General features: G+C 50.7%; 4 protein-coding genes across 7 annotated transcripts in view; 2 read left to right on the forward strand and 2 right to left on the reverse strand.

The window, feature by feature from the left end:
* The window catches only part of LOC140421474 (uncharacterized), a 366287-nt gene that overhangs the window by 296654 nt on the left and 45953 nt on the right, over positions 1-23680 (reverse strand). The window lies entirely within an intron of this gene.
* LOC140421475 (uncharacterized) overlaps positions 1-23680 on the forward strand; it is an 856937-nt gene that overhangs the window by 200530 nt on the left and 632727 nt on the right. Inside the window, exons 3-4 of one of the 4 annotated variants that reach the window (XR_011946834.1) lie at positions 11055-11248; positions 13396-13987. The exons of 2 other annotated variants lie outside the window; for them this stretch is intronic. The gene's annotated coding sequence lies outside the window, so the exon portion shown is untranslated. Of the gene's footprint in view, positions 1-11054; positions 11249-13395; positions 13988-23680 lie in introns of those variants that run through there. One more of the 4 variants, XR_011946831.1, reaches the window with a different exon arrangement.
* Positions 783-22666, reverse strand: LOC140421487 (uncharacterized). Its single transcript, XM_072506237.1, has 2 exons — positions 22554-22666; positions 783-2124 (listed from the first exon to the last, which is right to left on the reverse strand). Exon 2 carries the CDS (start codon positions 2007-2009, stop codon positions 918-920), a length of 1092 nt encoding a protein of 363 aa, XP_072362338.1. The 5' UTR covers positions 2010-2124; positions 22554-22666; the 3' UTR covers positions 783-917.
* The window catches only part of LOC140421357 (uncharacterized), a 40684-nt gene continuing 28166 nt past the window's right edge, over positions 11163-23680 (forward strand). The window contains exons 1-2 of the mRNA XM_072506025.1: positions 11163-11248; positions 17943-19890. Coding sequence (XP_072362126.1) covers positions 11163-11248; positions 17943-19890 — 2034 coding nt within the window. The remainder of the gene's footprint in view (positions 11249-17942; positions 19891-23680) is intronic.

Here is a 23680-nt window from a genome sequence, read left to right on the forward strand (position 1 = left end):
AAACCGAACAGCAGGGCGTGGCCACACTCGGGACAGCAGAGGGGGAAACCAAAGTGGTAACAAGGGTACTCACGTTTGGTGCGCAAGTCCCTCCTCAGCATCCGAATGCGATCAGTCTGTTACGCCGTCAGGTTCCAGGAAGGCGCCTGTGAAATCCCACTTCTGACACCAAATGAGGATTCTTTTGCAGCCAGTCCGGATGAAATGATCAGTCGAACACCTCGTAACTTTAACATGTTTATTTCTCGGCCGGGGCTAAAACCACTGTGTCTCTTGAAAGTCACAATAGCAAGCCAAAGTCAATACATCTAACAGCAGGATTTATACATTTTTGGTTCATTTCTGAGGGCAGCTCCCTCGCATTCCTATCTGTGCTCTCAGCTCAATTATAATTCAGCCCCCTCAATTATAATTATCTTTAAGCCTAGTGCACCCATTCCCAAGGCCGTTATTGCAGTTTGTCTGGTTCAAAAACAAGTGATACATTTTTGCTACCAGAAGCCTGTCTTGACATTTCTTCACACAAAGCTTTACCTAACATTTTGTTTTTCCCATAAAGTTCCAATCCATCTTGAGCCAAACTCTCATTTATCGATCATCAGCCAAACTCTCAGCAGCAGAGGCAGCTGATCGGATTTACTCAATCTCAGTCACAAAGAAGCTCCACAAGCTCCTCACACTTCTTGTTGGAGCTGAGGATGGAAGAGACAGGGGAGAGCAAGAGTACTTCAAAAGGAACTAACTTGTGTCAGAGATATGAATAAGTTTCAACACACTGCGTATTTAACACCAATCTAATTTATTTGACTTTTAGCTAGAATATTAGCCCCTGTAAATGGGCTGGAGTTTGTTATCAGCAGAAATGAACATAGTTCAGTCCTGAATGTGGAATTAACAACAAAATCCATTCACTGTGGTTACTTGTGGCCTCGTTGATGCTGCTGCAGGTTGGATGCCTGAGTGAATCCCTTCCCACACTCTGAGCAGGCGAATGGCTTCTCCCCAGTGTGAACTCGCTCGTGTCTCAGCAAGTGGGATGACCGAGTGAATCCCTTCCCACACTTGGAGCAGGTGAATGGTCTCTCCCCAGTGTGAACTTGCTGGTGAATCAGCAGGTGGGATGACCGAGTGAATCCCTTCCCACACTTGGAGCAGGTGAATGGTCTCTCCCCAGTGTGAACTCGCTGGTGGCTCTGCAGGTCATCTGATCGAGTGAATCTCTTCCCACACTGAGCGCAGGCAAATGGCCTCTCCCCAGTGTGAATTCGCTGGTGATTCTGCAGGTTGGATGACTGAGTGAATCCCTTCCCACACTCTGAACAGGTGAACGGCCTCTCCCCAGTGTGAACTCGCTCGTGTTTCAGCAAGTGGGATGGCCGAGTGAATCCCTTCCCACACTTGGAGCAGGTGAACGGTCTCTCCCCAGTGTGAACTCGCTCGTGTTTCAGCAAGTGGGATGACCGAGTGAAAGACTTCCCACACTTGGAGCAGGTGAATGGTCTCTCCCCAGTGTGAACTCGCTCGTGTTTCAGCAAGTGGAATGACCGAGTGAAAGACTTCCCACACTTGGAGCAGGTGAATGGTCTCTCCCCAGTGTGAACTTGCTGGTGTCCGGACAGAGTGGACAACTGAGTGAATCCCTTCCCACACTGAGAGCAGGTGAACGGCCTCTCCCCAGTGTGAACTCGCTGGTGTCTCAGCAGGTTGGATGTATCACTGAATGCCTTCCCACACGTGGAGCAGGTGAATAGTCTCTGCCCAGTGTGTATTTGCTGGTGTGTGAACAGGCCGGATGACTGAGTGAATCTCTTCCCACACTTGGAGCAGGTGAATGGTCTCTCCCCAGTGTGACTGCGTCGATGAATTTCCAGCTTGGATGGGACAGTGAATCCTTTTCCACAGTCCGCACATTTCCACGGTTTCTTCTCCGTGTGACTGCATTTGTGGCTTGTGAGGCCTGATGACGTGTCCGGTTTCTCCCCATTGTGAACGATGCTTTTTCCTTCCATGTTCAAAATCCGCTGATATTCAGGATATGATAAATTGAGGCTCTGTCAGATCCTGATGTGATGCTTGGTTTGCGTTTCCGGACCTTGAAGCCTTTCCTTCGAACACCCGGTGAAACTGATTCAAAACAGAAAATAGAGTGAGAAAGAACCCACAAAAACACAAAGGCAGGTTGTGAAATTGAGCTGAATGAATCTGGTCATTTGTGGGGCCGGCACTGGGAACAAAAGTGACCATAAACACCCAACTGGCCCCTTTGGGAGGAGAGAGAAAGAGGTGAAGAGGGATTTTGTATATCTATAAGACATATTAAAGAGAATAGATGGCAAAGCAAATACGATCTTGAGCTTCATAAACAGTAATATTGATTCCGAAACAGGGAAGCCAGGCTACCGGTGACACAGTGATTAGCACTGCTGCCTCACAGTGCCAGGGACCCAGGTTCAATTGCGGCCTTGGCAACTGTGTGTGTGTGGAGCTTGCACTTTCTCCCAGTGTCTGCATGGGTTTCCACCCGGTGCTCAGGTTTCCTCCCACAGTCTGAAGAAGGGCAAGTTAGGTGGATTGGCCTTGATAAATTTCCCCTTAGTGTCCAGGAATGTGCAGGTTCGGTGGGGCTATGGGGTTACAAGGACAGGGTAGGGGTGTGGGCCTAGGCAGGGTGCCCTTTCAGAGAATCGGTGCAGACTTGATGGGCCGAATGGCCTCCTGCTCTGTGGGAATTCTAGGGTTCTAATTCTATTCTCTGAATCTTTATAAAGCTCTGGTCACCACTCTTCAGGAAGAATGTGAAAATTCTTGGAGAAGGTGCAGAGGAGATTTACCAGAATGGTTCCTGCAAAGGAGGTTGAGGGAGACTTGATTCAGGGACAAAAGCTTAGGCCAGATTTCCATCGGGTGGGCAAAGAAACTGTTTCCATTCACTGATCGTACAAGCAGTCGGGACACAGATGTAAAGTTTTGGGTAAAACCTGGATTGAACTATATAAGATGCTGAGGGGTCTTGACAGGGTGGATGTGGTGAGAATGTTTCCTCTTGTGGGAGAATCTAGAACAGGGGGGGTTACTGTTGCAAAATAAAGGGCCACCCATTTCAGATGGGGATAAGGATATTTTTTCTCTTGAGGGTTGTAGGACAGGGTGTGGCACAGTGGTCAGCATTGTTGCCTCACAGCACCAGGGACCCAGTCTATGACTCATCTTTCATTCCCTCACCTACAGTATAAATATCTCCCACTTTCTCTGTCTTTTAGCTTTGACAAAGAATCATCTGGAATCGAAATGTGAGCTCCTTTCTCTCCCCACTGATGCTGCCAGACATGCTGAGATTTTCCTGCATTTTCTCTTTTGGTCCTGGGTTCAATTCCGACCCTGGGTGACTGTGTGGAGTTTACACGTTCTCCCTGTATCTGTGCGGGTTTCCTCCGGGTGATCCGATTTCCTCCCACAGATCAAAGGTCTGCAGGTTCGCTGGATTGACCATGCTTAAATGGCCCTGAGTCTCCAACAATGTGCACGTTGGGTGGGATTATGAGGGTGGGGTGGGGAGCTCTTTCGGAGGGTCGATGTGGACTCGATGGGCTGAATGGGGTCAATCTGCACTGTAGAGATTCTATGACTTTGGAACACATCTTTAAAAGGCAGTGGAAGCAGTGTCCTTGGATATTTTTAAGGCAGATCTGGATAGATTCTTGATAAGCAAGGAGGTGAAAGGTTATCGGTGTTGGCCAGAATGTGGAATTGAGGTTAAAATTAGATCAGCCGATGGGGCAGCACGGTGGCGCAGTGGTTAGCACTGCTGCCTCATAGGTCCGATCACAGCCCCGAGTCACTGTCCAGGTAGAGTTTGCACATTCTCCCCATGGCTGCGTGGGTCTCACCCTCACAACCCAAAGATGTGCCGGGTAGGTAAATTAGCCACAATAAATTGCCTTTTAATTGGGAAGAAAAGAATTGGGTACTCTAAATTTAAGGGAACAATATTGGAAAATAAAAGAATTAGGTACTCCAAATTCTTTTTTTAAAATTAGATCAGCCGCAAACTTATTGAATACTGGAGCAGACCTGAGGGGACGACTCCCAGTTTGTGTGTAAGGAGCAGGCTCGAGGGGCCGGCTCCCAGTTTGTGTGTAAGGTGCAGGCTCGAGGGGCCGGCTCTCAGTTTGTGTGTAAGGAGCAGGCTCGAGGGGCCGACTCCCAGTTTGTGTGTAAGGTGCAGGCTCAAGGGGCCGACTCCTAGTTTGTGTGTAAGGTGCAGGCTCGAGGGGCCGACTCCCAGTTTGTGTGTAAGGAGCAGGCTCACCAAGATAGACGGTAACATTTGAATTGATTGAAAGTTTACTGATGACCATGAAACCATTGTCGATTGTTGGTTCACTCATGTCCTTCAGTGAAGGAAATCTCTGTCTGGCCTACATGTGACTCCAGATCCACAGTCGGCTGGCTGACTCTTAAAATGCTCTCTGAGATGCACTCAGTTCAAGGGCAATTAGTGATGCTGGCCCAGCCAGCGACACCCACATCCCGTGAATGAACAGAAAAGAAAATCTGCCATCCTTACCTGGTCTGGCCAACACGATTCCAAACCACAGCAATGTGGTTGACTCTTTAAATGCCCTCCGAGATCCAGCAGAGGGCAGTAGGATCCAGCAGAGGGTAGTAGACCGGACCTGCTGATTGGCCGTTGCTGGGGAAATTTGCATACGTCCGTGTGCTCACCCTAACTTGGAGGCGTACATGAACAAGAGACCCTACCTGTTCAAGTGAAGACAAGCATCCAGCAGAGGGCAGAAGAGCGCAGCTGCTGATTGGCCGTTGCAGGGGGAATTTGCATACGTCCGTGTGCTCACCCTAACTTGGAGGCATACCTGAACAAGTGACCCGAGCTGTTCCAGTGAAGACAAGCATCCAGCAGAGGGCAGTAGAGCGGAGCTGCTGATTGGCCGTTGCTGGGGAAATTTGCATACGTCCATGTGCTCACCCTAACTTGGAGGCGTACCTGAGCAAGAGACCCTAGCTGTTCAAGTGAAGACAAGCATCCAGCAGAGGGCAGTACAGCGGAGCTGCTGATTGACCGTTGCAGGGGAAATTTGCATACGTCTGTGTGCTCACCCTAACTTTGAGGTGGTTTGTGGAGGAGCTCTTGTCAAGTGACACTTAAACCTGAAACATTTCTTCAGTGTTTCCCTCCCTACCCCCTCCTCTAACCAAAAAAACCAACCGCTGTAAGGATCAAGAGGAAGGCTTGAGGGCAGGTAGAAGTGGAAAGTTGAACCGTGATGTCACAGCCTGCAGGTAAGGAATTGGCTGGTGACTGGTAAGTAGTTTTTATTTATTTTCCCTCATGTGTTATCGTGCGGGGCGCAGAGGTTGCTGAGCGAGTGCTTGCTGAGAAGGGGAGTGAACAACAGGTAAGCTCTTTCTTTCCTTTTTTTTATCTAGAGGGATGACAGGGAAGGTAGTGCAATGTTCCTCCTGCAGAATGTTTGAGGTGAGGGACGCCGTCAGTGTCCCTGCTGATTTCATCTGTGGGAAGTGCACCCATCTCCAGCTCCTCAGAAACCACGTTAGGGAACTGGAGCTGGAGTTGGATGAACTTCGGATCATTCGGGAGGCAGAGTTGGTCATAGATAGAAGTCTTCAGGGATGTAGTTACTCCGAAGAATAAAGATAGATGGGTGACGGTGAGAGGGGCTGGGAGGAAGCAGTCAGTACAGGGATCCCCTGTAGCCCGTTCCCCTGAGTAACAAGTATACCGCTTTGGATACTGTTGGGGGGGGGGGGGCTTACCACGGTTAAGCCATGGGTACAGGTCTCTGGCACAGAGTCTGTCCCTGTTGCTCAGAAGGGAAGGGGGAGAGCTGTACAGCATTAGTCATTGGAGACTCCATAGTTAGGGGGATAGATAGGAGATTCTGTGGGAACGAGAGAGACTCACGGGTGGTGTGTTGCCTCCCAGGTGCCGGGGTGCGTGATGTCTCGGATCGTGTTTTCGGGATCCTTAAGTGGGAGGGGAGCAGCCCCAAGTCGTGGTCCACATAGGTACCAACAACATAGGTAGGAAACGGGATGGGGATGTAAGGCAGGAATTCAGGGAGCTAGGGTGGAAACTTAGATCTAGGACAAACAGAGTTATTATCTCTGGGTTGGTACCCGTGCCACGTGATAGCGAGACGAGGAATAGGGAGAGAGGAGTTGAACACGTGGCTACAGGGATGATGCAGGAGGGAGGGTTTCAGATTTCTGGATAATTGGGGATCATTCTGGGGTCGGTGGGACCTCTACAAACGCGATTGTCTGCACCTGGACCAGAGGGGTACCAATATTCTGGGGGGGAAATTTGCTAATGCTCTTCGGGAGGGTTTAAACTAGTTCAGCAGGGGCTTGGGAACCTGAATTGTAGCTCCAGTATACAGGAGGTTGAGAGTAGTGAGGTCATGAGTAGGGTTTCAAAGTTGCACGAGTGTACCGGCAAGCAGGAAGGTGGTTTAAAGTGTGTCTTCTTCAATGCCAGGAGCATCCGGAATAAGGTGGGTGAACTTGCGGCATGGGTTGGTACCTGGGACTTCGATGTTGTGGCCATTTCGGAGACATGGATAGAGCAGGGACAGGAATGGTTGTTGCAGGTGCCGGGATTTAGATATTTCAGTAAGCTCAGGGAAGGTGGTAAAAGAGGGGGAGGGGTGGCATTGTTAGTCAAGGACAATATTACGGTGGCAGAAAGGACGTTTGATGAGGACTCGTCTACTGAGGTAGTATGGGCTGAGGTTAGAAACAGGAAAGGAGAGGTCACCCTGTTAGGGGTTTTCTATAGGCCTCCGAAAAGTTCCAGAGATGTAGAGGAGAGGATTGCAAAGATGATTCTGGATAGGAGCGAAAGCAACAGTGTAGTTGTTATGGGGGACTTTAACTTTCCAAATATTGACTGGAAACGCTATAGTTCGAGTAAATTAGATGGGTCCGCTTTTGTCCAATGCGTGCAGGAGGGTTTCCTGATACAGTATGTAGATAGGCCAACGAGAGGCGAGGCCATATTGGATTTGGTACTGGGTAATGAACCAGGACAGGTGTTAGATTTGAAGGTAGGTGAGCACAATTCGATTACGTTTACTTTAGTGATGGAAAGAGATAGGTATATACCGCAGGGCAAGAGTTATATCTGGGGAAAGGCAATTATGATGCGATGAGGCAAGACTTAGGATACATCGGATGGAGAGAAAAATTGCAGGGGATGGGCACAATGGAAATGTGGAGCTTGTTGAAGGAACAGCTACTGCGTGTCCTTGATAAGTATGTACCAGTCAGGGAGGAAGTGGTCGAGTGAGAGAACCGTGGTTTACTAAAGCAGTCGAAACACTTGTCAAGAGGAAGAAGGAGACTTATGTAAAGATGAGACATGAAGGTTCAGTTAGGGCGCTCGAGAGTTACAAGTTAGCTAGGAAGGACCTAAAGAGAGAGCTAAGAAGAGCCAGGAGGGGACATGAGAAGTCTTTGGCAGGTAGGATCAAGGATAACCCTAAAGCTTTCTATAGATATGTCAGGAATAAAAGAATGACTAGGGTAAGTGTAGGGCCAGTCAAGGACAGTCGTGGGAAATTGTGCTTGGAGTCCGAGGAGATAGGAGAGGTGCTAAATGAATATTTTTCGTCAGTATTCACACAGGAAAAAGACAATGTTGTCAAGGAGAATACTGAGATTCAGGCTACGAGACTAGAAGGGCTTGAGGTTCATAAGGAGGAGGTGTTAGCAATTCTGGAAAAAGTGTGAAAATAGATAAGTCACCTGGGCCGGATGGGATTTATCCTAGAATTCTCTGGGAAGCTAGGGAGGAGATTGCTGAGCCTTTGGCCTTGATCTTTAAGTCATCTTTGTCTGCAGGAATAGTGCTAGAAGACTGGAGGATAGCAAATGTTGTCCCCTTGTTCAAGAAGGGGAGTAGAGATAACCCCGGTAACTATAGACCAGTGAGCCTTACTTCTGTTGTGGGAAAAATCTTGGAAAGGTTTCTAAGAGATAGGATGTATAATCATCTGGAAAGGAATAATTTGATTAGAGATAGTCAACACGGTTTTGTGAAGGGTAGGTCGTGCCTCACACACCTTGTAGAGTTCCTTGAGAAGGTGACCAAACAGGTGGATGAGGGTAAAGCAGTTGATGCGGTGCATATCGATTTCAGTAAAGCGTTTGATAAGGTTCCCCATGGTAGGCTACTGCAGAAAATACGGAGGCATGGGATTCAGGGTGATTTAGCAGTTTGGATCAGAAATTGGCTAGCTGGAAGAAGACAAAGAGTGGTGGTTGATGGGAAATGTTCAGACTGGAGTCCAGTTACTAGTGGTGTACCACAAGGATCTGTTTTGGGGCCACTGTTGTTTGTCATTTTTATAAATGACCTGGAGGGCATAGAAGGATGGGTGAGTAAATTTGCAGATGACACTAAAGTCGGTGGAGTTGTGGACAGTGCGGAAGGATGTTACAAGTTACAGAGGGACATAGATAAGCTGCAGCGCTGGGCTGAGAGATGGCAAATGCAGTTTAATGCAGAAAAGTGTGAGGTGATACATTTTGGAAGGAATAACAGGAAGACTGAGTACTGGGCTAATGGTAAGATTCTTGGCAGTGTGGATGAGCAGAGAGATCTCGGTGTCCATGTACATAGATCCCTGAAAGTTGCCACCCAGGTTGAGAGGGTTGTTAAGAAGGCGTACGGTGTGTTCGCTTTTATTGGTAGAGGGATTGAGTTTAGGAGCCATGAGGTCATGTTGCAGCTATACAACACTCTGGTGCGGCCGCATTTGGAGTATTGCATGCAATTCTGGTCGCCGCATTATAGGAAGGATGTGGAAGCATTGGAAAGGGTGCAGAGGAGATTTACCAGAATGTTGCCCGGTATGGAGGGAAGATCTTATGAGGAAAGGCTGAGGGACTTATGGCTGTTTTCGTTAGAGAGAAGGTTGAGAGGTGAATTAATTGAGGCATACAAGATGATCAGAGGATTGGATAGGGTGGACAGTGAGAGCCTTTTTCCTCGGATGGTGATGTCTAGCACGAGGGGGCATACCTTTAAATTGAGGGGAGATAGATATAAGACAGATGACAGAGGTAGGTTCTTTACTCAGAGAGTAGTAAGGGCGTGGAATGCCCTGCCTGCTACAGTAGTGGACTCGCCAACACTAAGGACATTCAAATGGTCATTGGATAGACATATGGACAATAAGGGAATAGTGTAGATGGGCTTTCGAGTGGTTTCACAAGTCGGCGCAACATCGAGGGCCAAAGGGCCTGTATTGCGCTGTAATGTTCTATGAGATGGCTGAGCAAGCCACTCGGTTTAAGGGAAATTAGGGATGGGCAATAAATGTTGGCCCAGCCAGTGACTCCCACAAATGATTAAAATAAAATCCTGGAGACTCCAGTCAGTCAATCCGGGAGAGTTGCCATCTGGTCCAGGCACCTTGTCCTCTGTAAAGATGGTGGCCGGTAACCCGGGCCTGTCACCGCTCAGCTCTCACTCTGTTCGGTGCTGTTTAAGACGGGACCGTTAACATTTTCCTCGGGAGTTGAAGCCTCCACGGGGTATTTATGAAGCCTCCCGGCTCACTCCGCAGCTTCTATTGCTCCCGGCTACAATCCTGAAAGTTACTTGATTGTTTCTTTCCCGCTCCTCGCATCGTCAGCGACAACCTGAACTGCGGATGCGCCGGGCACAGCCCGAATGGTGACAGTGCCCAGGGAGTGATTGGCGGCGGTACCGGACGAATAGGAATTGTGAGGGTTGGCCTGGCGGACCGGACGGGAGCAGCTGGTCCTCCAACCGATGGTAGTGAGTGAGGGGCGGGGCTGGACTGTGAGTGAAGCATGCGCAGTGCGGGTGATGGGCAGACGGGTCCACAATGGGTAAAGGGGGGGGATGGTGGGGCGGAGGATCCAGTGGGTGGACGGAGAGGCTCCGGAAACCCTGGGAATAAACTGAGCGGATCCCCCCTCCCCCCGTTTACACCGACCAGGGCCGCAGCTCTCAGATCAATGAAGAGCAGCTTTGTATCAGGTTGGTCATTGGTTCCAGAGGTTGTTCCCTGGTCTCCAGCGTCGCTTCTTTATCAGTGAATCATTGAATGGTTACAATGCAGATTGAGGCCATTCAGCCCGTCCGGTTTGTGCTGGCTCTCTTTGCCAGAGCAAATCAGCTCCTCTCACTCCCCTGTTCTTTCACCAACAAGACCAGCAGCAAATATTCCCCATCCCCAGTTACCTGTGGAGAAGATGATATTTGACCTTCTTGACCCGCTGCAGTCTGTGTGGTGAAGGTGCTCCCACAATGCTGGAGTTACAGGTTATTCACCTTCTTGGTTAGGAATCGAACAGAGTGATCAGGGATCACCCAATTAGTAGGGTCCAAACTGAAGGACCACCCAAAAGAGCACAAAAACCCCCCCAAGAATAAGAAGAGTTCGCCACATGTTCGTCCTCTCTTGGACCTGGTACCCCGGTCCGGCCATCTCAAATTGCAACACCACCAGAAGCAAGTCCAAGTTTAACGCTCGCTACCAGGCGGATGAGTCCCGCTGAGCAGCAGTTACTCCTTCGGACTCGATAGATCCAGAATCGACCAGTGGCTACTGTTTCTCTGACCTAAACCGGGTGTCCGAAGTTAAGTACAGGTTGTCATAGTCGATAGGTGTAGTTAACTAGTAGTGTTTATGTTGCATGACTAATTGTGTGTAAATAAAATAGCCTTGACCTTGAACTAACTAACTAGTGTTTGGCTCTTTGGTCGATAGCCGGTTGAACCTTGTGTTGGTATCATTTGATTCCTGGCGACGCGAAGCATTAGAATATAGATAACATAGAAAGAAGGGCAAACTCACCTATTGCCATCATTGGAACTGAGCCACAGAAAGGACAGAGTAAAAGAAGAAAAGGCAACAATTTGATTGGTCGATTGGCCTCCTTCTGCACTGAAGGAATTCTATGGTTCTGAGACTCCATTTGTCAACAGAATATTCATCAATAATTTGGTTTTCTGCAATTTTGATTTGTCGGCTCAGATTGAATCAAGGCATCAGAAACAGGAACAGGAGTCGGTTATTCAGTCCATGTTCTAAACATGCAGGATATTTTGAAGCAAAGAGATTTTCTGAAGCATCAACACCAGGATGTGTAAAGAAATGGGACAGGAGCCTGGGTCTTCGCTGCATCATCAACAGATCAAGAGTCAAGGATTGCTTCCTGAGATTGGAAGGTAACTCACGGAGTTCCCACATTCCAAATCAGAGACAGGGAACGACGCCCCACAATCACAGGGAAGATGCTTGAGGATCCTAACAGATTCAGTTTCTGATCACTGGGGTGGAGAAGGAGCCATTAGAGATTCTCAAATGGCTTCTGAAAAACAAGGTCACGTCTTAATAATAACAATAATCTTTATTGTCACAAGTAAGCTTACATTAACACTGCAATGAAGTTACTATGAAAAGCTCCCAGTTGCCACATTCCGGCGCCTGTTTGGGTACACAGAGCGATAATTCAGAATGTCCAAATTACCTAACAGCACGTCTTTCGGGACTTGTGGGAGGAAACCAACGCAGACACGGGGAGAACGTGTAGCCTCCAACAGACAGTGACCCAAGCCAGGAATCAAACCTGGGACCCTGACCCTGGACATTGAATTCTCCCGAACAGGCGTCGGGATGTGGCGACTAGGGGCTTTCACAGTAACTTCATTGCTGTGTTAATGTGAGCCTACTTGTGACAGAGGATTATTATTATAAATAAATCAAATCAAAACTGGCTCGTTGGTCCAGGGGTAAAATTCTCGCTTCAGGGGTTGTGCTCTATGAAAATGTGAGAGGTCCCGGGTTCAAATCCCAGATGAGCCCTTTGATGTTGTTTCTTATTGGGGGCAGCACGATAGCATAGTGGTTAGCACAATTGCTTCACAGCTAAAGGGTCCCATGTTCGATTCCCGGCTTGGGTCACTGTCTGTGCGGAGTCTGCACGTTCTCCCCGTGTGTGCGTGGGTTTTCTCCGGGTGCTCCGGTTTCCTCCCACAGTCCAAAGATGTGCAGGTCTGGTGGACTGGCCATGCTAAATTGCCCTTCGTGTCCAAAATTGCCCTTAGTGTTGGGTGGGGTTACTGGGTTATAGGGACAGGGTGGAGGTGTGGGCTTGGGTAGGGTGCTCTTGCCAAGAGTCGGTGCAGACTCGATGGACCGAATGGCCTCCTTCTGCACTGTAAATTCTATGATAACCTATGAAACCTGGGTGAGGGTCACATTCAGGAGAAGTTATTAAAATGGAACCACATACAGATAAACTATATCAGGATTTACTGATATTTCCATTTGAATCACTGCTCCTGGCACCTGACACCTCTTGATCCATCACATCAACATTTGGCGGAACTGACTGCGCTGAGGTCTGTCTTGGATTAAAAACTGGAGGATCGCTTGTCATCACAGAATCCTAGACATTTACAGCACAGAGGCCATTCAGCCCATTGTGTCTGTGTTGGCTGAAAATTCCTTGTCCAGTCTAATCCCATTTTCCACCTCTTGGTCTGTAGCCTGCAGATCACACAAACTCCACATACGATGAGGGTTTCTGTCTCTACCTCCCTTTCAGACAGAGTTCCAGATCCCCACCACCCCGGGTGAAGAAAATCCTCAATTCCCCTCTAATCCTTCCAACAGATACTTAAATCTCTGGCCCCAGGTTACTGATCTGTTTGTTCATGAAATAGGTCCTTCTGCCATCTGATCCACTATATCTGGGACCCTCAATGTTGCACACCTCAATTAAATGTCCACTCAGCCTCCTCTGTTCCACAGAAAACAATCGATCCAATCGTTCCTCTTGTTAAAATTCCCTAATCCTGGAAACATCCAGAAAAACCTCTTCCGTACTCTCTCCAGGAAGAATGTGATTGTACTGGAATGTGGTGATCAGAACTGTGCTCAGTGCTCTCGCTGTGATCTAACTAATGTTTTTTAGTTCTAGAATACCCATTCTCTAACCTTCAATGTGATGGAAACTGACAGCTGCAACCTGTCAGCATTTGAAAGATATTTACAAATGATTCGAGAGTTTCTTACAGTTGGGATCTTTCTCTGTTCTGTCCATTCGAGGTGTTTGATAACAGACTTTCTCCTGTGAATATCCAGCTGGAGTTTTGGGCCTTGATGTGTTTCCTTGTTCATCTTGTTGCCTCTAATCATTGAATCTTGTGGTTTCAGACACCAGAGAATCAAACTCCCAGCAACAGATTGTCTTTTACTGACTTTCTTAACAGCTCTGCAATAATACAGGCATAGTCATTCCTTACATAGTTCTGGTCCTCAGTGAAATACTTAAATGATGAGCTTTAGATGTTCTTCATATATTCCACAGGAAACTAAGGCGCCCACCAGAGAGTAAGGGAGTGAATCTGAACCGTGTCCCCGGGAAAGGAGCACCCTTGGGACCAGCCATCTGCCTTTCCCTCGGGGAACAGAACCGATGGGGACCTCGCCGCAAACCACACATCAAGGAAGCCCCCAAAGCCGGCCTGCCTTTCAAATCGGCCCGTGGGGAGGTATATTAAGCTCGTCTCCACTCAATAACGCCAATCTCAGCCGGAAATCGGAGTGGGAAATCATTAACCAGTGGCTCTGTGCGGGAAATCATTAACCAGTGGCTCTGTGTGCGGCAAATCATTAACCAGTGGCTGTGTATGCGGCAAATCATTAACCAGTGGCTCTGTGTGCGGCAAATCATTAACCAGTGGCTGTGTGTGCGGCAAATCATTAACCAGTGGCTCTGTGTGCGGCAAATCATTAACCAGTGGTTCTGTGTGCGGCAAATCATTAACCAGTGGCTCTGTGTGCGGCAAATCATTAACCAGTGGCTCTGTGTGCGGCAAATCATTAACCAGTGGCTGTGTGTGCGGCAAATCATTAACCAGTGGCTCTGTGTGCGGCAAATCATTAACCAGTGGTTCTGTGTGCGGCAAATCATTAACCAGTGGCTCTGTGTGCGGCAAATCATTAACCAGTGGCTCTGTGTGCGGCAAATCATTAACCAGTGGCTCTGTGTGCAGCAAATCATTAACCAGTGGCTCTGTGTGCGGCAAACATTAACCAGTGGCTCTGTGTGCGGCAAATCATTAACCAGTGGCTCTGTGTGCGGCAAATCATTAACCAGTGGCTCTGTGTGCGGCAAACATTAACCAGTGGCTCTGTGTGCGGCAAATCATTAACCAGTGGCTCTGTGTGCAGCAAATCATTAACCAGTGGCTCTGTGTGCGGCAAATCAATAACCAGTGGCTCTGTGTGCGGCAAATCATTAACCAGTGGCTCTGTGCGGGAAATCATTAACTAGTGGCTCAGTGTGCGGCAAATCATTAACCAGTGGCTCTGTGTGCGGCAAATCATTAACCAGTGGCTCTGTGCGGGAAATCATTAACCAGTGGCTCTGTGCGGGAAATCATTAACCAGTGGCTCTGTGTGCGGCAAATCATTAACCAGTGGCTCTGTGTGCGGCAAATCATTAACCAGTGGCTCTGTGTGTGGGAAATCATTAACCAGTGGCTGTGTGTGCGGCAAATCATTAACCAGTGGCTCTGTGTGCGGCAAATCATTAACCAGTGGCTGTGTGTGCGGCAAATCAATAACCAGTGGCTCTGTGTGCGACAAATCATTAACCAGTGGCTGTGTGTGTGGCAAATCATTAACCAGTGGCTCTGTGTGCGGCAAATCATTAACCAGTGGCTGTGTGTGCGGCAAATCATTAACCAGTGGCTCTGTGTGCGGCAAATCATTAACCAGTGGCTCTGTGTGCGGCAAATCATTAACCAGTGAACAGAGTTAATTTTCAGAGAACCACTTTCACTTGGAATTATTTTTCCATGGAAGTGGCTGATCAGCCATGATATTGTAGAGAAGAGCATGCTCAATGGGCTGAATGGCCTGCTCCTTTCCTATGTACCAGTCCTGGGAGTGTTTGTTGGGGACAGTGTAGAGGGGGCTTTACTCTGTATCTCACCCCGTGCTGTACCTGTCCTGGGAGTGTTTGATGGGGACAGTGCAGAGGGAGCTTTACTCTGTATCTAACCCTGTGCTGTACCTGTACTGGGAGTGTTTGATGGGGACAGTTTAGAGGGAGCTTTACTCTGTATCTAACCCCGTGCTGTACCTGTCCTGGGAGTGTTTGATGGGGACAGTGTAGAAGGATGGAGCTTTACTCCCTGTCTAACACGTTGCTCTGTGTAGATCAATGTTGGTCACACTCCAGCTTTTCACACTTTGAACCGGTGTTTTCTCTTTCTGCACCTGTGTTATCCATGTCAAATGTTTAAATATTCAGGAGGAACAATGTTTATGTTGAAACCCCATCGAGCCCCTCGTCCAGAACCTGAGCCACAGGCTACAGCTGGTGTGTAACCTGTAACCAGATCCCAGCAGCATTAAAACAAGCTGACAACCGACAGTAGCTCCTTGTATAGCGAAAGCTGCTCCCAGACTGTCAGCAGAAACAGGACCGAAGAAGACCCTCAAGCTCTTCGCCATAAATATGAAGCTAATGAGGTAATCACAATTTGCAGTCAAATATATTCAACCCCTCCCATCTCTCTCTGTACCCCGAAGCCCAACCTTGCATAGAAATTTGGGAAGGACACAAAGGCGTTTGTGGGAGCGAGGTGAAGCAACAAGAGGGGATGATGATGTGGGGGGGGGGGGTTGTGGAGGGTAGTGGAGAGGATCTGAGAGGGAAGGTGGACAAGGCTGTGTCATGGGGGCGGCTGCGGGGGGAGGGGCGGCTGCGGGGGGAGGGGGGGGGCGGATTCCGGAGGGGTCCATTCCAGAGGAGGGGGGTCCTAGAGGCCTCGGGGAACATAGAACATTACAGCACAGTACAGGCCCTTCGGCCCTCGATGTTGCGCCGACCTGTGAAACCACTCTAAAGCCCATCTACACTATTCCCTTATCGTCCATATGTCTATCCAATGACCATTTGAATGTCCTTAATGTTGGCGAATCCACTACTGTTACAGGCAGGGCATTCCACGCCCTTACTACTCTCTGAGTAAAGAACCTACCTCTGACATCTGTCTTATATCTATCTCCCTTCAATTTAAAGCTATGTCCCCTCGTGCTAGACATCACCATCCGAGGAAAAAGCCTCTCACTGTCCACACTATCCAATCCTCAGATCATCTTGTATGCCTCAATTAAGTCACCTCTTAACCTTCTTCTCTCTAACGAAAACAGCCTCAAATCCCTCAGCCTTTCCTCATAAGATCTTCCCTCCATACCAGGCAACATTCTGTTAAATCTCCTCTGCACCCTTTCCAATGCTTCCACATCCTTCCTAGAATGCGGCGACCAAAATTGCACGCAATACTCCAAATGCGGCCGCACCAGAGTGTTGTACAGCTGCAACATGACCTCATGGCTCCGAAACTCAATCCCTCAACCAATAAAAGCGAACACACCGTACGCCTTCTTAACAACCCTCTCAACCTGGGTGGCAACTTTCAGGGATCTATGTACATGGACACCGAGATCTCTCTGCTCATCCACACTGCCAAGAATCTTACCATTAGCCCAGTACTCTGTCTTCCTGTTATTCCTTCCAAAATGAATCACCTCACACTTTTCTGCATTAAACTCTATTTGCCACCTCTCAGCCCAGCGCTGCAGCTTATCTATGTCCCTCTGTAACTTGTAACATCCTTCCGCACTGTCCACAACTCCGCCGACTTTAGTGTCATCTGCAAATTTACTCACCCATCCTTCTACGAGGGGAGGTTACTGAGATCCCCCCACCCCCCAGCATGATGGGGTCTGGGGGAAAAGAGTCGAACCGCAGAATCCCTACAGTGCAGAGAGAGGCCATTCAGCCTATTGGTTCTGCACCGACCCTGTGAAAGAGAACCCGAATCTAGGCCCACTCCCACCCATCCTGCACATCTTTGGAGAGGAGGTGGTGGGGAGGGGAAGAGAACCTGGGATGAAGAGACTGTAGAATAAGTGGTCCAAAGGAGAGGTGTTGGTGGTGTTCGGGACACCGGGGATCCTGTGTGTGAGAGGGCTCCTGTGAGCGTTTGGGAAAGGTGTTCCTGTGTCCGCAGGCGTGTGTCTGGGGGAGGTGGGGCATCCTGTATCTGGGTGTGGGGGGGGTCCTGTGTGTGGAGGCAGGGAGGGGGGGGAAAGAGATGTCCTGTGGGCGTGTGTCTGGGGGGAGTTTTCCTGTGTGTGTGGGGAGGGGGGGGGTCTTGTGTGTGGATGTGTGTCTGGGGGAGGTGTCCTGTGTGAGGGGGAGGTGTCCTGTGTGTGGGTGTGTGTCTGCGGGCAATGTCCTGTGTGTGGGCGTGTGCCTGGAGGAGGTGGTCTGTGTGTGGGTGCATGTCTTGGGGAGGTGTCCTGTGTGTGTGGGGGGGGGGGTCCTGTGTGTGGGTGCGTGTCTGGGGAGGTGTCCTGTGTGTGGGAGAGGTGTCCTGTGTGTGGGTGTGTGTCTGGGGAGGTGTCCTGTGTGTGGATGCGTGTCTGGGGAGGTGTCCTGTGTGTGGGGGAGGTGTCCAGTGTGTGGGTGGGTGTCTCGGGGAGGTGTCCTGTGTGTGGGTGTGTGTCTGGGGGCAATGGCCTGTGTGGGGTGTGTGTCTGGGGAGGTGTCCTGTGTGTGGGGAGGTGTCCTGTGTGTGGGAGAGGTGTCCTGTGTGTGGGGAGGTGTCCTGTGTGTGGGTGTGTGTCTAGGGGAGGTGTCCTGTGTGTGGGGGACGTGTCCTGTGTGGGGTGTGTGTCTGGGGAGGTGTCCTGTGTGTGGGTCTGGAGGCAATGTCCTGTGTGGGGTTTGTGTCTGGGGGAGGTGTCCTGTGTGTGGGGAGATGTCCTGTGCGTGGGTGTGTGTCTGGGGGGTCCAGCTCCCCTCACTGACCCCCTGTTTTGTTTGCTTTACAGGCCGTGGGGCAGGACGTTGTTGCTGGCAGTGAGGCCTCCTCTCCTCCCCCTGCTCCTCCTCCTGGGCACGGGGCTCGGCTGCCCCTCCGACTGCCTCTGCTGGAGCCCCAACCGGACGGTGAGCTGCTCGTCCCGGGGGCTGGAGTCGCTGCCGCGGGGGATCCCGGCTGGCACGCGGGCACTGGACCTAAGTGACAACCGGCTGGAGTGGCTGGACTGGGGCCCGGGATGGGGCCTGAGCCGCCGGCTGGAGGAGCTGGAATTGGGCCACAACCGGCTGCGGGAGCTGGAGGCCGGCGCCCTGGGCGGCCTGGAGCGGCTGCAGCGCCTGGGCCTCGGCCACAACCTCCTGCGCTACCTGCAGCCCGGAACCCTCCGCGGCCTGGCCGCCCTGCGCAGCCTGGAGCTGGCTGGCAACCCGCTGCTGCTGCTCGGCGACCACACCTTCCGCGGCTTGGCCGCCCTGCGCACCCTCAGCCTGGGCTCCCCCGAGCTGGCCTGGGCCGGCCCGCGAGCCTGGGCCGGCCTCAGCGGCCTCAACCAACTCACCGTCCGTGGTGCCGCGCTGACCTGGCCACCCGGTCCTGCCCTCTCCCCCCTCCTCAACCTGACGGCCCTCCGCCTGCTGGCCTTCCCCAAGGCCGCCGCCCTGCCCGGCCGCCCCTTCCAGGACCTCTCCCGCCTCCGCCTGCTGGAAATCGACTCCTGGGCCTCACTGGCCCAACTAGGCCCCGATTGCCTCCAGGGCCTCAATTTGGTTTGGCTCTCAATCACCCGCTGCAACCTCAGCACTGTCCCCTATGCCAGCCTGAGGACTCAGGCCTACCTGCGCTTCCTCAACCTCTCCTATAATCCCATCAGTGCCATCCGCGGAGCGCTGCTGCAGCACGTAACCCGCCTGGAGGAGCTGCGATTGGTGGGCGGCCGTCTGCGCATCATCCATGACGCCGCCTTCCGCGGCCTCGTCTACTTCCGGCTGCTGGACGTCACGGCCAATCAGTTGGCCAGCTTGCCGGCTGCTGCCTTCCGCTCGCTGGCATCCCTCCAGAGCCTGGGCCTCGGCTTCAACCCGCTGGCCTGCGACTGCCGCCTGCTCTGGATCGTCCGCCGGCGCCACCGCCTCCGCTTCCTGGGCCCCCAGCTGCCCACCTGCGCCTCCCCGCCGTCCCTCCGCGGCCGCCGCCTGCCCGAGGCCGCCGGCTCCCTCCTTGCCAGCACCTTCAGTTGCCGCCGGCCCAGCATCCGCGACAAGAGGTCGCAGCGGCTGCAGGCCCGAGAGGGCCAGACAGTCACCCTCCGCTGCTCGGCCGACGGCCAGCCGCCGCCCCTCATCCTGTGGCTCAACCCACGGCGCCAGCGGCTGGGCCACCCCGAGGCGGGGATGAGCCTCCCCGGGGCGGGGATGAGCCTCCCCGGGGGCCTGGGCCTAGTATCTGAAAATCTGGGCCTGAACCCCGAGGACCGCGGCCTCCTCCCTGGACGTCCGGACCCCAGCCTGCCCCCCGCGCCCCCGCTCCTCTCCGGACCCGCCGTGGGCCGCAGCCGCCTCCTGCCAGACGGCAGCCTGCAGATCACCTCGGTCCGCCGCATGGACTCCGGCACCTATCGTTGTGTGGCCCGCAACGCCGGCGGCAACGACACGGCCTCGGCCTCGCTACAGGTGCGGCCGCTCTTGCTACAGGAGCTGGGACTGGCTGGGCGCTCCGACTCCCGGGCCAAGGCCGGCCTACGGCCCGGATATCCCTTCGACACCCACACGCTGCTGGTGGCCACCACCATGGGCTTCGCCTCATTCTTCACCGTGGTGTCGCTCTGCTTCACTTTACTCTTCATCTGGAGCCGGGCCAGCGGGCCCATCAAACACAACAACATCGTCGACTTCGTGCCACACGCGGGCGGGGGCGGCAGAGGTGGCGACGGGGAAGACGCCAAATTCAACATGAAGGTGGTCTGAGGGCTGACGTCACTGTCCGAGATGTCACTGCGACCCCATCTATGCCGCAATTGCTAAAGGACAAGTGTCCCATATGCCTTTTTCACCATCCTATTAACCTGTCCTTCCACCTTCAGAGATCTCAGAACAAACACACCACGGTCCCTTTGTTCCTCAGATGCCCCAGTGTCATGCCGTTCATTGAATGCTTCGTTGTCAAATTACGCCTGCCAAAGTGTGTCACCTCACATTTTTCAGGGTTAAATTCCATCTGCCACGTTTCTGCCCATTTGACCATCCTGTCTATATCTTCCTGTAACCAAAGACACTCAAACTCACTGTTAACCACCAGGCCAAGCTGTGTGACATCCATAAAGGTAATGATTCTACCCCACACATCGTCATCTATGGCGTTTATATAAATGGCAAACAACAGGGGACCCAGCGCAGATCCCTGTGGTACGCCACTGGACACTGGCTTCCAGACACTAAAGCAGCCATCTGCCATCTTCCTCTGTCTCCTACAGCCAAGCCAATTTTGAATCCACCTTATCATGTTACTCTGTATCACATGTGTATTTGTCTTCTTTATAAAGTCTCCCATGTGGGATCTTGGCAAAGGCTTTGCTGAAATCTATGTAAACTACATCACTACTACCATCGACATACCTGGTGTCAATCAATCAATCAAAATTTGTTAGGCATGACCTCCCGCTGACAAAGCCATGCTGACTATTCCTGATCAAACCTTGCCTCTTCAAGTGGAGATAGATTCTCTCCTTCTGAATTTTCTCCGATAGGTTCCCTACCATTGATGCGAGACTCACTGGTACTTAGTTCCCTGGCTTATCTCTACAACCGTTCTTAAATAGTGGGATCATATTAGCTGATCTGCAGTCCTCTAGCACCGACCTCGTCGCCAAAGAGCAATTAAAAATTTGGGTCGGGGCCCCTGCAATCTCACCTCCCACAGCATCCTGGGACACAATTCATCCAGACCTGGAGATTTGTCCACTTTTAAGCTTGCCAACACTTCCAATGTCTTGTCACTCCCTCTGTCAATTCGCTCAAGAACCTCACAGTTTCTCTCCCCTAGTTCCAAGTCTATCTCCTCATTCTCTTGGCTGGAGACGGATGTGAAATATTTATTCAACACCCAACCAATGTCCTCTAAAGTTTCTCTCCATTTAGATAATAAATTGCCTTTTTATTCCTCTGACCAAAAGTGATAACCTCACACTTATGCATGTTAAATTCCATCTTATCAAATGTATTCTGGAAGTCCAAACACATCTACAGTACCCCCATTATCCGCCTGGCTTGTTACATCTTTCAAGAACTCCAACAAATGAGTCAAACACGATTTACCCTTTACAAAACCACACTACAAAGTCTTACAACATCAGGTGAAAGTCCAACAGGTTTGTTTCGATGTCACTAGCTTTCGGAGCGCTGCTCCTTCCTCAGGTGAATGAAGAGGTATGTTCCAGAAACATATATATAGACAAATTCAAAGATGCCAGACAATGCTTGGAATGCGAGCATTAGCAGGTGATTAAATCTTTACAGATCCAGAGATGGGGTAACCCCAGGTTAAAGAGGTGTGAATTGTGTCAAGCCAGGACAGTTGGTAGGATTTCGCAGGTCAGATGGCGGTGGATGAATGTAATGCGACATGAATCCCAGGTCCCGGTTGAGGCCGCACTAATGTGTGCGGAACTTGGCTATAAGCTTCTGCTCGGCGATTCTGCGTTGTCGCGCGTCCTGAAGGCCGCCTTGGAGAACGCTTACCCGGAGATCAGAGGCTGAATGCTCTTGACTGCTGCCCCGACTGGAAGGGAACATTCCTGCCTGGTGATTGTCGCGCGATGTCCGTTCATTGCCACACTGACTCTGATGGATTGCGGTTTGGCTTTCCAAAAGTCCAATTACTACTTCCTCAATAATGGATTCCAACAGTCTCCCAACTACAGGCTTAAACTAACTAGTTTCCTACTTTTTGAACAGGAGGGATTACATTAGACTTTTCTACTAATGCAGTGACATTGTCACTGGATCAGTGTCCCCCCCCCCCCCCGGTCTCTACGAGGTTGTTTGCGGAGAGGAGCCAGAAGCAGCGGATAGTGAGAGTGGAGAATGTCCATCGGGGCTGGTTTAGCACACTGGGCTAAATCACTGGCTTTCAAAGCAGACCAGCAGCACGGTTCAATTCCCGTACCAGCCTCCCCGAACAGGCGCCGGAATGTGGCGACTAGGGGCTTTTCACAGTAACTTCATTTGGAGCCTACTTGTGACAATAAGCGATTTTCATTCATTGTTTCATTCAGCTCTCGGGCAGCACTGAGGATTTGTAAACCCCGCCTCCCGACACTGACCTCTCACCTGATACCTCACAATGCCAGGGCAATGATTGACGGCAGCTCCTGACCAATAGGGTGAAGGAGTGGATTCGAAAGGCCGGTGGGAATCGGCTGGTCCTCCAGCCAATCGGAGTGAACAAGGAGGCGGGACTGGGCCGAGTGAAGCATGCGCAGTGCGATTAATGGCGGCGTTCTTTCTCGGATGCATGATCCGTAAAGGAGGGAATGGCAGGACCGAGGGAGAGCTCAATTAGGCGCGTCGTTGGACACACTTCTTAAACATGTTATATTAACCGAAAATCCTGAAAAATAACCTACCGGTATCGGGGGGGGACCTGAGCGGGTCCTGCAGCTTTCTCACAGACGAGACTAAATGGCGGCCATCTCTCTCTCGCGCGTACTAGAGGGGCTGCGCATGCGCATTCGTCAACGTGCTTGGGGCACGAGCAGCAATGCGCGCGCACCCCCCATCTGTTTTGGGGGCAGCAGCGGAGCGCATGCTCAGTCGCCATCATTGCAATATTTTTGAAATGTTTCACCATGACAGACTGTTTCACTCTGAGTTACAAATTCTTATTTATGAGGCAGAACAATGATACATGTCCAGGGCAGTGACAATAATTCGTATTTACTGTGCCTTGACAAAATCAAGCAATTTAACGCATCTCAGAGAAACGTTATAAAATAACAATTGACACTGAGCAACATGAGGAGATATTAGCTTTAAAGGAGAATCTTAATGGAGGAAAGTGAGTGAGAGAGTCGGAGAGTTTGAAGGAGGAAATTCCAGAGCTTGTGGCCCAGTCAAATGATAAAAGGCCAGTAATGGTGGAGCGAATAAATCAGGTATGCTGTAGTGGCCACAATTAAATTAGTGCAGAGATCTTGAAGGGGTGTGTGAGGAGATTACAGAGATCAGGATGATCACAACTATAGGAATCGAAGAATGGGAAATTTCAACTTTTGGTACTTCTTAAAAGGAAAGTGAGCACAGGGGATGGGTAAACAAGACTTGTTTGTATTGTATTTGTTTTATTGTCACATGTACTGAAGTACAGTGAAAAGTATTCTTTTCGTACAGTCATAAGTTCGGATATGGAGATGCTGGCATTGAACTGGGGTGAGCACAGTAAGAAGTCTTACAACACCAGGTTAAAGGAGGAAGGAGCAGTGCTCTGAAAGCTAGTGATTTGAAACAAACCTGTGTAAGGACTTTAACCTGGTGTAAGACCTCTTACTGCAGTCATAAGTTCATAAGATACAGGAGCAGAATTAGGCCATTTGGCCCATCAAATCTGCTCCACCATTCTATCATAGCTGATATTTTCCTCATCTGCTCCCTACAATGCTAAAAACCAAGAGCGAGATTGCAAAATCAGCCAGAGCATCTCCTCGCTAGAACACATGACCTAGGAGCAGGAGTAGTAAATGTAGCCTCCCGCGCC

Source organism: Scyliorhinus torazame, chromosome 5, assembly GCF_047496885.1.
Source record: "Scyliorhinus torazame isolate Kashiwa2021f chromosome 5, sScyTor2.1, whole genome shotgun sequence".
Taxonomy (NCBI): domain Eukaryota; kingdom Metazoa; phylum Chordata; class Chondrichthyes; order Carcharhiniformes; family Scyliorhinidae; genus Scyliorhinus; species Scyliorhinus torazame.

What these genes read in the sequence shown, in the direction of transcription:
- LOC140421487 (XM_072506237.1), bottom strand. Translation starts at nt 2,009, where the DNA reads ATGGAAGGAAAAAGCATCGTTCACAATGGGGAGAAACCGGACACGTCA.